This window comes from Oenanthe melanoleuca, chromosome 4A (genome assembly GCF_029582105.1).
Source record: "Oenanthe melanoleuca isolate GR-GAL-2019-014 chromosome 4A, OMel1.0, whole genome shotgun sequence".
In the NCBI taxonomy this organism is placed as follows: Eukaryota; Metazoa; Chordata; class Aves; order Passeriformes; family Muscicapidae; genus Oenanthe; species Oenanthe melanoleuca.
In genome coordinates this window covers 13,638,590-13,654,371 of record NC_079338.1, presented here as the reverse complement: position 1 = coordinate 13,654,371, position 15,782 = coordinate 13,638,590, and the positions used below count along the sequence as shown (strand labels likewise).

At 48.1% G+C, this 15,782-nt stretch overlaps 1 protein-coding gene across 1 annotated transcript in view; it reads left to right on the top strand.

The window, feature by feature from the left end:
• Positions 1-709: 709 nt before the first annotated feature.
• LOC130253165 (rho GTPase-activating protein 20-like) overlaps positions 710-15,782 on the top strand; it is a 28,608-nt gene continuing 13,535 nt past the window's right edge. The window contains exons 1-2 of the mRNA XM_056491492.1: positions 710-872; positions 14,836-14,918. Coding sequence (XP_056347467.1) covers positions 14,839-14,918 — 80 coding nt within the window. The 5' untranslated portion in view covers positions 710-872; positions 14,836-14,838. The remainder of the gene's footprint in view (positions 873-14,835; positions 14,919-15,782) is intronic.

Here is a 15,782-nt window from a genome sequence, read left to right as displayed (position 1 = left end):
TGTTTACCTTGGAACAGTCTCTCAAGAGGCTTCTTTCTCAACACAAACAGACTTCTCCATAGACACAGAATTTCCCTGCAGTGCAGATAGAAAACTTTCTAAAGGAAACTTCCTACGCAGCAGCAACTAAAACCCACAAGTGGGGTTGGGGGAGAAGGGGAGGAGGCAGAAAGGGAATGCACTTGGGCCCCTATTGCTTTTCCTGCCTTCTCTGTGATAACTGGTACTAGAATTGCCAGCATCGCAGACAGCCCCCACTCTAGCAGCACCAGAAAGGAGCACAGCAGGAGCTCGGGCCAGTCTCTGAGAGCTGTTACACCCCACTCTGCTCTCCCTGGTATGGCAAAAATCCCCACGAGAGAAGCCTTAAGACTCCTAGAGTGGGAATCAGAGTGCTCAGGTGCCCTGGCGCGCAGGAGGAGCGGCTTTCCAGAGCACACGTGCCCGCTGTCCCGGCTCCTGTCACTTCTTGGCTCTCCCATCGCGTTTGCCCAGAAATCGATCTCGTAGCGTCACTTTCTGAGTCTCTCCTTCTCCGTAGCAGCTCCGGGCAGCGCCCACCGCGGCAGAGGCAGCTCCGGGGCGGCCTCTGATCCCCCTCCCGACCCGAAGGGGCTCCCGCGGGGCGCGGGGCTCGGCGCTCCGGCCGTGGGGACCGAGCTCGGGGCGGGAGCGCCGCGGCCCCGCCCGGCCCGGCCCCGCCCGGCCCCGCTCCGCCCCTCCCGCGCCGGGACCGAGCGCTGGGGCCGCCGCTGCCGCAGCCACCGGGCACCGGGCACCGGGCACCGGGCATGGGCCGCGCCGCGCCCCCGCCGCGGGCATGAGAGCGCGGCCGAGCGCCGAGCTGCGCCGCGGGCTCCGCGCGGAGCCAGGCGAGTACCGCGGGACGGGACGGGACGGACGGGACGGGACGGGACGGGACGGACGGGACGGGACGGACGGGACAGGGGCGGGTTCGCCACCACCGGCGTGGCTGCTGTGCCGGGTCTTGACTCCGGGGCTGCGGGAGGCTGAGCGGAGGCGGAGCGGGAGGCGCCGGACGGGCGGGCGGCGACGGAGCCGGGCTCCGGTGACTTTGCGGGGCTGGGGCCGGTGCGAGTGCGGGGCCGGGATCCGGTGTGTGTGCGGGGCTGGTGCGAGTGCGGGGCCGGGGCCGTGCCTGCGGTCGGGACGGGGATCACGCGGAGCTGAGAGCTCCGGTGCGGTTCGCAGAGTCGCTGCTGCATCCCGCGGCTGATCCGGGGGAGCTGTCGGGGGCGCGTTCCGTGCGCTCGTGTCGGGACAGAGGGACAGGAGCGGTCCCTGCCATCGCTGTCCCGTCCTTTGCCATCGCTGCCCCGTCCTTTGCCATCGCTGTCCCGTCCTTTGCCATCTCTGTCCCGTCCTTTTCCATCGCTGCCCCGTCCTTTTCCATCGCTGCCCCGTCCTTTGCCATCGCTGTCCCGTCCTTTGCCATCTCTGTCCCGTCCTTTGCCATCTCTGTCCCGTCCTTTGCCATCGCTGTCCCGTCCTTTGCCATCGCTGTCCCGTCCTTTGCCATCTCTGTCCCGTCCTTTGCCATCGCTGCCCCGTCCTTTTCCATCGCTGTCCCGTCCTTTGCCATCGCTGTCCCGTCCTTTTCCATCGCTGTCCCGTCCTTTGCCATCTCTGTCCCGTCCTTTACCCACCCAGCAGCAGCTGCTGAGGCGCTGAGCTGGCGGCTCCGGCTGCGGCCGGACAGGGGTACCCGGGCTTCACGGAACCCGCGGCTGCCCTTGGTGATTTTTCAACTCAACAGAACGAGCAACAAAATATCGTATTAGCATAAGGTTAGCCTGAAATAATGGAAAATAAGAGGGAAAACTGTAAGAATTTCCCAAAATGCCAGTTTGAAATTCTCAAATGAATCATCCAACACAAACAGTAGCTGAGTGGAACAATTTTTCTTTGGAGGGAGTTTCCACTGGAATAAATAGCAAGTTCTGTTTTAAAAAAAAATTAAATAAATAAAAATTTGCAGCTAGTTGTAATACTTGTAATGTTTGCCAGGGGCTGGAATGTGCCCACAGCCAGCAAAACACTTGTGATCCAGAGAGGTGGTTCATTGCATCTTTTCCTGCCAGTTCTTTAGAGCCACTTGCAGTTTTTACCTATGAGCCCTACCTAAGACACAGGTGATTTCCCTTTACCTTTTGATGTTCTTCCATATTTAGAACATTCCTTAACATTCATTTTCCTAAGCAGACCCCTGCCTATTGATGCCTTTGTGTCACCTAGAGTGTTGCTGTGATGTGGCAACTCCACGTTATCTGCAGATGATGGAAAATGAGCATCTTTATCCGAGAGCTCTGCCTCAGCATCACAGCCAGGCTCTCATTGCACAGCCTGAGCAGCAGGGCCATGAACACCTGCTCCTGCAGGAGCACAAAGCTCTACATAGATTGTATTCCCCAGGTGCACAAAGCAGCACCAGGCACTGCTCCTCAGCCTTCCACTGTTGCCTTCAAGGACCTGGTTTGTCCAGCATGACTTTCAGCTCATTAAGCCACTGGTACTTGATGGGTTGTGTAGAAATGGGAATGTTCCTGGTCATGACACAGCAGCCAATGCCTCGCTGAGAGCTGGCTCACACCCAGTTCCTGGGTAAACTTCCTGGGCCCCTGGACTGGTGCTTTCCAGTGAACAGCTAAAGAGAAATAAAGTATTTAGTGAGTGAACCAGAGAGAGGTGTTCAGGAGGCTGCTTTGGTAAGCACAGACCTTTTAAACCTACCCCCCAAGCCTGCAGCTGGCCAGTTTTCTCCAAGATCTCACTGCCTGCACAGGCAATAACTTGGATGGTTGTAGCCCATCTATTTATCGCCCTCTAGTGAGGTCTTAAACATTAACATTGATTCCTTCCATGAGGAAAATAAATATTAGCGTTTGTCTGTTTAAAAAGATTTACATTTTGTGAGAGTCAGTGCCCTCAGGGGATCCCTATCAAACATCCTGCCACACTTTGGATGGTTGCACAGCTGGATTTTGGATAGGCATGGATACATAACGATAGTGTGTCTCTCCACTGCAGTCCCTGCGTGCTCAGTGAAGATTTTTGCAACAACAGCACTGGACACAGTTCCTTTCTTTTTGCCTGTCTCTAAGTGCTGTTGCATTTAGGGTTTTGGCTGAACCCACATGTAGATCACTTGACATGGCTCTGGTCTAGGTGTCTGCTTATGCTTCTTGGTGCTCCACCTTCCTTAATTATAATTCAGCTGGGCTGGCCCCAGACTTGGGAAGTGTCCTTGTCTTTGCAGAGGAGCTAGCTCCAGGGGCTGGAACTCCTTTAGGTTGTAACCAGGGGATGTGATTCAATCACCTGTGTAGCCAGACTGGTTTTACCTCACAAGTGTGGGGGATGATGAGGAATGTACCATGAATATGGTTTCTCTTAATTGACCTGAAGAAGTAGCGGATGCTTGTTCTTCACAACCAGCAGTGAGGGATCTCAGATCCTCTCCTGCTTGCAATGCATAGGATTCTGATTTGCAGCTCTGATGCAGAGATCCTTGTGGATCCTGTCCTAGTCCCTCATGGACAGCATTACATCAGCACACCACACTCCATCTTCCTGCCTGCCCCAGGCTCACCACCCCTCTGTCACACCAGCACCCTCCAAAACATCTCCAGTATTTGTTCTGTTCACCTTCATTCATGTATGACTCCTCCACTCTTTACAGTGACACCATTCAGCAGATCTGAGTACAAACACCTCTGAGAATGCCCACAGCAGCACTCAGCCACCCAGGCTATTGTACAGACACCTTTGAGAACGCCCACAGCAGCACTCAGCCACCCAGGCTATTGTACAAACACCTCTGAGAACGCCCACAGCAGCACTCAGCCACCCAGGCTATTGCACAGACACCTCTGAGAATGCCCACAGCAGCACTCAGCCACTCAGGCTGTTGCTCACCTGTGTCCTGCATCACCTGTGTGCAGTCACACTTATGTCACACTGCACCTGTCTCAGATGAACACCTCTAGCAGCCTCTGGAGCTCCAGCAGCCCCACAGCTGCTTGGCACACGGCTCAGGGGACAGCCCATGTGTGACTGGGAGCTGGCTCAGGGGACATCCCCTGTGTGACTGGGAGCTGGCACACAGAGGTCACCCAGGGGCTGTGCTGAAGCTGGCGCTGTGCTGCACACTGAGCTACATGGGTTTCTCAGCTCAGTCAGGAAATCTGCCCTGGCAGCTCCCACCCCTCTGTGTGCTGCTGGTGAGGGACTGACATCTCCTCAAGGCAGTGTCAGCACTGTGGGTGCTGACATCTAACAGAGCAAACAGAAAATCTCCTGAACAGCACCTTTTCCACTTCATCCAGAGGCTGAAAGTGTGACAGTCACCATGGTTTAAAACAAAGCCAAAAGCCCATAAACCCCACTTCTATCTTCCACTTCTCTGCATTTCCTCCTGTCTTAGAGCTGTGGGAAGAGAAGCTGGCACAGGGATGGGTGCTCAGTGCCCATGCACTGGGGATCAGCCCTTTGCTTGTGCACAGTGCTGCCCTCCTCATGTTCCCACAGAGCAAATGGCAGGACAGATAAGGACATGAAAGTTTCCAAAACCAGGCACCCATAGTTAGCCCCTTGGAAAACAGCTAGGGTGGAGCCCAGTTTGTGGCATGTGAGAGAGAAACTGAAGCAAAACAGGATGTTTTTGTGATTTAAAACTTATTTTTCATAATTCCTATTTAAAGGCTTGGTTTGGTTTTGAAGTTGTCTGCTACATTTATTGGGAGATTTATAACCCTTTGTGCATGTATTATGTGTGCATGCAGATGTGTATGTGGACATGTCCTTGTGTGAGGATTGCTCATGAAGAGGCTACTACCCAGCCTGAGGAAAATTTTCCTCCTAAATATTAGTAAAATTAGTAGGTACTAACAGCTAAGTAATGGCAAATATAAATTCTATGTAGCTTTTCTATAAATCTTGCTGGATAACTGGTTTTTTTTTGCTCTGAACACTTCAATATCAGAAAGATTATGTGAAATTATGAAGTGTTTACCAAAGACCCATGAAAATACTCATGACTGGAGGTTTATGCATAAATATGTTAAGCCCAAGGAATGGGAAATGGGGCATAACAGGCAGATGAGGAAGCCTTTGGGGTCATCTGTACCCCTCAGGATGTCCTGTATTTAGCCTAGTTTCAGCTGATACAGTTCTCACACTGTAGATGTTAAGGCAAAAGTGAAACAGAAGTACTGTGAGAAATTAAAGCAGGGAATAACATATGAATAGAATAACTGTCTTTAAATGGAATGTCTCTTGGAGTTTTCCACTGCCTGCCCCTTCAGACTGTACTGGAAGTGGAGGCACAGAGAAGAACATCTCCAAAAAGCCCATGGCCGCTCTCCAGGTGCTCCTGGGGGCAGGTGAAGCTCCATGCCTCTGTGCTGCCCCTGTGTCACACAGAACCAACCCCACAACCCCAGCCTGTGCCCTTGCATGGGGCATGGGGGTCATCACTCTGCTTTAGCCTTAGTCTGTTTGCCAGGGATGATATTCCCTCTATCACCACCCCCATCCTCTGCAGAACACTGGCATTTTATTACTGCCTTCAAGGGAACAAGATTTTCTGCCTTTGTTGTTTCTTTTCTTTGGCTCATCTCTGCATTTCTGCAGTGGCTTGCAGCAGTTGCTCCTGTGGAATAATTATAGCAGCCTTGTGTAAGGAACTTTATGTGCATAGTAGTGATTCCACTGCTTGTATTTTTCCACCTCTCATGCCATCAAAGACTGGGATATGTTCTTTAAGGCCACACAGCCTGACTTGCATTGGTTCATAGCATTCTTTTTGGTAAAGGAATGTGCACATTTCTCTGCTAGCCTTGGCAAACTCTCCCATGGCCTCCAGGTTATTTAATCTTCAAGCTCCTCATCAGCTCTGCTCACTTCTCTCCTTCCCTTTCTCAGCCCACTGGCAGCTCTTCAGGCTGTGTTTTCAAATCTCTCCTTTGCACCTTCTTTTTTACATGGGCTCAGCTGCTCCCTCCTGCCTTCCCTTTCTTGACCTTTTCTCAGCTGCTGAGCAATGTCTCTCTCTTGGCCTCTATCACTGCTCAACCCTTAATGCCTTCCTGCAACTCCAAAAACTGGCCAAAAAAATGTGATTGTTTAAGGCAAAATCTACTTTTATTTGCCCAGCTCGTGTAACTTTAGACTCACAGCTCCACTGAAATCCATGATCTTTGGATCCTCATTTGAGGTTAGGATGTCTATTTTTCATTTCAATCAGCTGCAGAATTCTGTGGAATTAAATCCTGCAATTCAGCACAAACCCATCCTGGTAAATTCCACTATGAGTGGAACCAGTGCCCACACTGATGCTGACAGGCAGATGAGCAAGCAGCAGAAGGAGGAAAATGCCTTTCATGGTGTGTGTGCTAGCAGAGATGCTGTTGATTTACCCATTTTCCTGCCAGCCAGCTCTGCCAATGCCATTTAACAACCACAGAGCCTGTATAATGCTAATGGGATGCTTATAAGGCATAAAGGGATTAATGCTCAGCTCTGATGAAATCCAGATGCACAGAGCTGCCTCTTCTCAACGTCCTTTCTCTGGCCAAGCTGCAAATGAAATGATTTAATCATTGTAAATAGATGAGAAGCACCATCACTCAGCATGAAGCAACATTCACTCAGTGCTTGAGCTCACAGGCACCAGAGGCTGCTGGCAGTGGAGGGGCAGGGTCACCCACTGACCCTCTCCTGCAGCAGCATCAGTCCTGGGGGGGAATTTGGGGGTGCACAATTCGTGCAAGTTTGCATTTTCCAAAGTAAAGGCTGGGGGAAGCTGGTTTGGAAACCAAGCTCCTATCCCTGGGCAAAGTCCAAGGGGGTTCTGGGGGTGGTGAGGCTCTGGCCACTCTCCCAGGGCTGTTGTGGCCACTGGCCTTGGCTTGTCCTGGGTGTGTGTCTGGGACAGGTGAGGATTGGAACCAGTGTCATGTGGAGCTGCACTGTCTGCTCAGGAGACCTGGAGCATTTCTGCCTTGTAAACTCTTTGTGGTTTGCACTTTCTCTTCCTTGTGCAGTTTACATTTTCCTTTGTCACACACCAAACCTGGGTAGTCTGCATTTCAAACACTGGGAGGGTCTGGACCACCATACTCATGCTCAGAAACCCAGCATGGGAAGGCTGAAGTAATTCTGCAGCTGAGCAGACCCAGCTGTCTATGAGTTTTTAATTTTTAATATGGCAGAAGGAGGGGTTTTAAACCAAGAGGCAAAAGGAAAAGTAGTTATTTTAAAGACACTAAGGAATGTGTTACATTTTTCTGTTCCTCAGGTTTGGCTGCTCTGCAAGTTTTTCATTTTGCCAAAGCTCAGTTCAGTGGACTGTTTATTTGCATTTTTAAAGAAAGAACATGATTCTCAATTGACTTTGGCCTCACTGGTGAATTTTTATAGTGTGAAACCCAGCAAGTTCCCTTCCAATGTTATGTATATACAACTTCACAACAGAAATTTCTACCCCACAGTACCAACCTAAATTAAATTGTCCAAAGGGTTTTTTAAAAGTGTGCCCCCTCTGATTTCCCATGTCAGTAGTATCTGTAGTCACCTTTTAATCACTGATGCCATGCTCATCATCAGAGCTTGCCTCAGCTTAAGGCCAGAGACTTTATATGTGGGTAGAGCTGTGTAAAGGTTTTCTTCAGAGCTATAGAGGCAAAAATTCCTTGGGAGATGTTCCTGGGGTGGCTTTCAGCATTGGTTCAAAGGAGGGAAAGGAATGAGGAAAGAATCCTGATATAAAATGATATAAAACATGCAGGGGCAATCTGTTGTGATGGGTCTTCACCACGGAAAGAAGCATTTCAGGAAAATCCCAACAAGTGCCAGCTGTTTGGTCTAATCCATAGTTAACACATATTTCAAATTTACGTGGCCCTGGACATCAGAATTGTGACAAAACTGTCTGGACCTCCAGGAAAAGGTGAAGAAATTTTGCAAAACAAGGTTTTACATTTCTTACTGCTTTGAGTCTCCTGTGCCAGTACTAGAAGGGGGAAGGAAGTGCTTCCTCTAGCAGCTGTTCATGTCTTGCCAGGCCAAATGCTTAAAATTCAGAAGTATTTCTGAATCAACATAAATATTTATTGATCTCTTAGATTTCTATCAATAAGTAATTTGCTGTGCTATGCTAGTGACAGAGATTTGTGTTGTTCAAAGTTTTTCAAATTTATATTGATGCAAAAAATACTTTGAGATATCCTTTGGATATTCAGGGCCTATTCCTGCTGCAGGTGATGACTAAGAATCATCCTCACCAGCAGTAAGCATTTTTCATGCAGTGCTTTTTGTTGTTGTTTTCCCAGAATACATAAACAGCCTTCTTTTGCTGAACCCTAAGATTTGCAGAGAAAAGACAACCTGTGGATGTTCTCAGCAGAGGCTGCCAGTAATTTTCAGAGATTCTGTCCACCAACGCTATATCAGGGCTGAGGCTTGGAAATAGCAGGATTTTTTTTATTCTTGTATTCATCAGTTTTCACCTCTTTGTGGGGTTCTGGGACCTCAGTGAGGGAGCACAGAGCTGCAGGTGGGCACCACATTTTTTACAGAGGCACAGCTGATGGATGGGAGCTGTGGTTTGCCTTCCTGCTAAAAGCTTTTGGGCACCTTTTGAGAGTTTTGCTCTGCTTTGGGACCCCGAGCAGTGCCATGTCTTGGGACTGAATTTGTGCTGCTCTCCAGGCATGGGCATTGCTGGTGGAGGACAAGGTGAGGCTGTGCTCAGTAGACAGAAACAGCCCCAGGCCATGACGAGTTCCAAGTGTCCTGATTTGGCTTCCAGCCCAGTGGCATTTAAGAATATCCCCATTACTTCAGCTGCTCAGAGAGCCCTGCTTCAGTCAGGCAGAGTGATGCTCTGCATGGTGACAGTCCCCTCCGTGCTTTGCAGGACATCCTCCCTCATCACCACCCACTGCTGGCATTGCTCCAGACTCCAAGGAAGGCACAAGTAATCCATGGGAGCAGAGAAAAATATGCCATGGAACAGATTAGTGTGAGTTAAGCTAATCCCCAGCCACCTCCCTTTCCAGCTCCAAGTGGAAAACCCACCTGGCCCTTGGCAGACAAGAATTGTTTCTCCCAGTCCTGCTTATATGGGACACTTCAAAATAAACCAGCAGGGTTCCATTTCTTGGAAGGAAAAGGAAACACTGCCAAGTGTGTCCTTGCAAACTGATTTACTGCCACCAGGCTCTGCATATTTTAAGAAATGTTTTTGTTTGTTTGGAGCTGTGTATTAGCAGTGAGGGAGAGGGAAGCAGTTAGTGAAACATGACAGGAAGATGAAATTGTGTAAAATGGCTCAGATAAATATTTATACCCAAGTTTCTTAGCTCTGAGTTCACATCAAACCATGGTTCATACAGAGCATGTTTTTTGCAGGGGCTGCTCCATTTTGGAGCCTTCTCCCTGTTGGGTCATGCTGGCCTGCCTGGCTGGCAGGGAGCTGGGAGGAAGCTGGTTAGCAGTGCCTGGTCATGACCAGTATCATGGGAACACTATCTCTGCTATATATGGCATCCTCACAGAATGACAGCATGGTAAGGCTGGAAGGGACCACATTGGGTCACCTGGAGCAGGTCCACCCTCCTTGCTCAATCAGGGTCATCCCAGATGCACAGGATTGTGTGCAGACAGTTCTGGAATATCTCCAGAGAGGGAGACTCCACACCCTCTCTGGGCAAAAATTCCAGTGAGCACAGAGCCTGCACAGTAATCCTTATGTTGATGGAGCTTCCTTTCTTCCCATTTCTGCCCATTGCCTCTTGTCCTCCTGCTCAGCACCAGAGCAGAGCCTGGCTCCTGACTCTGACCCCCTCCCTTCAGATGCTGGTAGACATTGATGTGGTCACCTCTCACTTGTCTGTTCTCAGGGCTGAACAGGCTCAGCTCCCTCAGCCAGCCCATGTAAATAAGATGATCCCATCATCTTCCCCTGGCTGAGAACTGTGCAAAGAGAGAGAAACCAGTGTAGAAAACAAATCACAGACCAGCCTTTTGTTTTGGTCCTAGAACTCCAAACATTCACCTTTAAGAGGCACTTGGAGAAGAAGTGGAGGGTTTTTAATCTTATTCTGAGCTGGGCAGGAAACCAAGGCTGGGAAGAAAACACATCTCTTCCAAGGAGCTGATGGCACAATGTAGGAAGGAGTGCAGCTTCTCAAGGTGGTATCAGCCAGGACTGGCAGACTGGCACAGCACCCTGGTGAGACTTGGGCACAGAGCTGGCCTGACTCCCAGAGGGTGCCCTGTGATGGATTTCCCATTTGAAACAAGGGGGGATGGCTGCAAGACAACAGCTGCTGGAGCCCCTGCTAAAACTGTTCCAGCTTGAGGGGCAGATGAAGTTTGGGAGCAGGGGTGAAGGAGACAGCAGTCATGTGAGTGCACTTTCCCTAAACTCATTTTAAGTGTAAATCCACATACAATGGCAAGCCCAGGTTGTTTTCAGTTCAGTAGCCTAATGCCTGATTCCCTTTTATGCACTGAATTATTTCCCTTTCTGTTTTATAATCTTTCTCTTATGGCATTTTCTAACTAGAATTCAGCAGCATTCTGACATGGGTACATGGTGGGAGCATCAGCACTCACATGAACAGAGCAGGAGGCAGCAGTGTCCCACATTAGCTCATTAAGAGATTTTCATAGGCATGCCTCTACTAATGTAAACTCATTATCAGATGGAAGAGCAGCAGTTGTTTTCACATGGATGGATTCAAGTCCAAGTGATGAATTGTTTCTCTACTCTTAAGTATTTTTTTAAATGTTTCCTGAGAACTAAGTGGCCATGTGCAACATTTACACAGTCCTTTTGCCCTGCTCCAGCAGGCCACTGACAGCTGTGCTCAGCTGATCAGTGCAGTGATCTGCCCTGACACCATGTGCTGATACTGAGAGGAGAACATTTGTAGGAAGATAGCATTTCACAACACCCATGCAAGAATAAGAATTATGTTGGTGTTGTGGGCTCTGAACAATCTGTGATGCTCCAAATAATCAAAGACATTGTGGCCCATGTTTTACTGTCTCTGATTGTGTCTTTAGCAACATAAGCCTCCCTGACAAATAAGAATGTCAGCATGAAATGGGCTCTGAATTCAAATATTTCAATTTATGTTTTACAGAAAAATAGCCCAGTTAAATGATTTTTTTTTTCATTTCTGAATGGCTACTAAACCAAATAGCACCATTCCAGTGCCACAGGCACTGCAAACTTTGACCAGCTATTGTCAGAAGGAAAATCCACCCTGTGCTAAGCAGATGTCATTATTTTTCAGCTCCATCCCACCTTAACTATCTGGAGAATAACATTCAAGTGCAGAGGTCAGTGGGAAAAAAACCAAAACCACTGCTGCTGGCCAGCTGAGCCGATAGCATAGACCATACATGGATTTGGAATGAAGGGCATCAGACTCACAACCTCCCTGGTGCCAAGAAATACACAGCTAAAATCGGCAGCTCAGAAATGAGTAATGCACAAACATGGCCCAGAGTGTTAGAAGTGTTCAAGCACTTCCAGAGTAGGTTGGGTAAATGAGTATCTGTTTCCATGGCACCAAAACAGCACAGAGATCACGCCATGTCCTTCAGCAGCTCCCTGATTCCATGCCCAGTGAATGAGAGCAGAGCTGACCTCCAGGAAAAACACTCCCTGCCTCCAAGGTGGAGGAGCACAACCAGGTCCCCTCTTCATTTTGGAGCAGTGCTCGTGGGCAAGGGCTGCCCAAGGCTGCTGGTAGCCAGGTGAGCCTGGCTGGGAGCCACCACCCACCCCCTCAGAGCCCAGCCAGCTCTGCTCAAGCCCAGCCTTTGGGCAGGAGGGTGAAGGGGCTCCAACATCAGACAGAGAACTTGAAATGCTTCTTCTACTAGAATCCCAATTCTAGTGAGATGAGAGGGGGTTTTTTTGCAAGTAAACCATAAACACGTTCTGGATTCAGAGGGCATTTACATGGCACTGTGAGGTGTTAGGACACTCTGTCATAGTCCAGCAGTCATTAAGAAAATGTCACTTACATGAGGTGGCCCATACACACTCAAATTGTTTAAAATGAGGCACACAGCCAGGTTCTCCCTTGCAGAGAGGGAGCATACAAGCAACTGTTTTACTCTCTATGCCTACTGAAACCAAAGGCAGAACAATTTATTATTACTCTATTAAATATGAAAATGAATTATGTTAACCTTGAAATTGTACCAATTAGTTGTGTCCAATTCCCTCAGTCAGATCAAAGTTTTAGAGTGGCCAAAATGATTACCTTACCTATAGTAAGGGATTCCATCATCTCAGTGATGTCCTGCCAAAGGAATGTGACTGGCTAGGATCAAAATTATTTTGGCTGAGGTCTTGGAAGGCAATTTTTTGGTTTGCTTAGGGTCTGTTTGGGTCATCCAGCTGGACCTCTGGACAGCTGATGATCTCAGCTTTTTTTTAGAGATATCAATATGGGGAGTACCTTGTGTCCTGTAGTTACAGCATTTCACTGGAAACTCACAGAGCTGTCTTTGTTAGACTTCCAAGGGTATCCCAGTGCCTGTAGCTGTAGGACAGGTCCTCAGACAAGGCTGCTTGGAAGGCACTGCTGCCACCATTCAGTCTGAAAGCCTTCCCAGTGGTCAGGAGAAGAAATCCCTGCAATTGATTCAGGGATAAACACCCTCCTACAATGAAATTCCATCACATCTACCTCTAGTACCACTTGTACCCCAGAACAGAGTGGTTTTGGAGAGGCCAAAATGTTTGCCTTACCTTCAGTGAGGTATTGTGTGCTGTGGAATGCTTTGGCTTTTGAAGAGAAGACATTGCTGCAATCTGCAGTGCCCCTGGCACAGAGCTGCACCAGCTCACCCTGTCTTCATCAATGACCTCTGCAGCTGCAGCTGCTGGATTTTACCCCCAGGCATCCACACCCATCCTCACTTCCCACCTTAACATAGTGGGAAAAACATAATGCTTTGCTGCATTATGTTTGTGGAACGTTTTTATCCTATTAAGGAACTTCCAGAAGCCAGATGTTCTGTTTTAGTTGGGACTTCCTTTTTTTAAAACAAGCATTTCTGAGCTGATGTTATTTTTATTCAGTTCTCCTTGTGAAACTTCCAAAGACAGATTTTTGCTTGGCAATGTCACAGCAGGGTATGAGGGAGAAATTGCTGTCCATCTGCTTCTGTCTACATATGTACATGTACCCAGGGAACCTGCTCAGGGAGCACTACTGATACTGCAAAGCTGAATATTCACATATTAGGAAATTGATTCATGAAATCATATTTGCTGGCCCACTCCAACTTTATGTAATTATACATTCTTTTTCACAAGGTCATCTGTGCTTTGGAGGCCTCTGTTGGACCTATCAGGCATGGAGTTAGGAATTTGTGATGTAGAAAGATCTAGCCTGTAGGATTCCCAGAAAGCAGAATTCAAAAGGTGTCCTGTAAACTAAATGGGAGATGAGGAGGATGGCAGCTGGACTCCACTCCAGCCTCTGCCGTGGATTTCCTTTCTGAACAGCCTTAAATCACTTCCACCAACTTTTAGTTTCTCACACAAACCCCTGGAGACAGACTTGCAGCTGTACTGTGCTCCTGTAGCTCCAGGGAGGGTAAACAGAAGCAAGAACTTCAAACCAGCCCCAGCCAGCCTTCCAGTTTGCTCTGAAACAGCAGTGGCACAAATTGACTGCAATGGCTCTGTCCTTCACATTTCCATCACTGATATTAGGACAATACCTTCCCCTGACATCACAAGAAAGGCAATGTTGTCATAAGGTGCTGAGCTGTACCAGCCTTGCATCCTCAGAGATGAGACCAGTGAATTCACATGCAATGAACATACCTTGAAAAGTATACATTTAATAAAAGCAACATACTTTACCCATAGGAGCTCTCCCCCATCAACCAGCAATCATTGTTTCTTTTATTCTCAGAATTTTTCATATTTTGTAACATTCAAAGGTCAAAAGATCAGTAAGTCTCAACATGTTCTGAACTCCCTGGCACTTAAAGCTCTAACATAGGCAAATGCTGAATTTGAAATGAGCCACAGCACAGATTATCCCATGCTTACTAATCAAAAGTCACTGATGTAAGGATTTCTCTCCCAGGCTAAAATCTCTCATCTTTCTCCAGCACAAAATTTATTTAGCAAATGAAAGGAGACCTGTGACCTCTGTATATGTTGACTTGGGTAGTTATAATTTCTAACTCTCAGGTCTCACCATTACAGTCACCCCAGTTCTGTGTTATACAAGACTTGGTGGCTGTGGTTGTTTAAAAGGACACAAGTGTCTTGAGGCTAGGCTGCCTGGAGAGGGGCCTAGTAACAACCTGTTTGCTGAACCTGTGAGTCATGGAAAATGAAAATAGAGAAAAACCTACTAAGGAACCTCATCATTCCTCCAGCTGATAAAGTACAACTCCCCTGAGTATTATATGCTCTTCATATCTTTGTCTGCTCCAGTTTTAAATTGTATTTCTATACCTTTCCTTAACAAACTATTCCAAGGTATGAGTGTTTGCAAGTTTTTCTTGGACTTCATACTTTGGTTTTTTCCTCTGTTTATTCATATAATTACTTTGAGATTTGGCTGTGAAAACATAAATGTGAGAGTTGACCAGTGTTTTATTGATCAGGAGGGGGAGGGAGGTGTCTGGTAGCACAGATCATGACTTTCAGGTCTGAGGTTTCCTGATTATTAGCTAGACAAAAAGAAAATTCATAGAGTGCAATGAGCAGGTCTGCTCCCAAGGTGGCCAGGCTAACTTGGATGTCTTTTTGTCTTGCAGAAGATGAAGCCCATTGTCCAAAGAAGACGATCTACCTCATCTGCCATTACTAAAGCTCTTGGCAAATCAAAGTCCCATTCCAGGTAGAAAAATACCTTTCTGACTCCTCTTTCCATCTTTCTGCCTACACAGACTGAAATCAAACTGGTTTTCAATTTCATTTAACAGTGTTGAGAGTAATTTGGTCCTGCAGAGGGGCAGCTGGGGACAGGTGGAGGGGGATGAGGCACCAGACAGACAAGGTGGGTTGCAGGACATAAGCTGATGCAGATTTAGCAGCCCTGAGGATCATCCTGGCATTCCACCTCAGAGTTTCCCTGAGCAGCCACCCCCAGCTTACTGCCAGAGCCCTCCTGCCAGTGGGAGGCATAGTCCTGAGAATTGCCTCTGGCTCAGCTACAGGCACACCTGGGCAGGTGAGGGAGCTGCTGCTGGAGATGGAGGGAGTGGTGGGAGCCACATGCCAGACAGGCACATCTTCTGCTGGAACACTAAATGTTCTTACTTAGCCCTGAGCTGAGCACCTCAGTCCAGTGGGAGCTGAGTCCTCTTGAGCTCATCCCCTCCTGCAGCTCTGTGTCACAGACAAGGGGATTGCAGGGTCCCTTCTGCCTTGCTCTGATAGCAGTCTTGTAAATAACATTTCCTGAGGGATTTGTTTAGTTGGATTTTTTTCTTTCTTTGTAAGAAAGAGAAGATAAAGCTGAACTGATTGACACTTAGATCTGGAGCAGCCCTCACAAAGAATATCCCTTTAGTATCACACCATTGGTGATCTATGCACAGCTCTCACAGGGTCATTTAATATGAAGGGCAGGACTGATTTTCATTTGGTTGTCATTTGACAAAGTTATGTGACATCTTTTTCTTTCTTCCCACCCCCTCTAAATTGCAGTAGGGGAAAAAAAAGTGAGGAAGAGAAACAAATTCTTGACTTTATTTGGCTG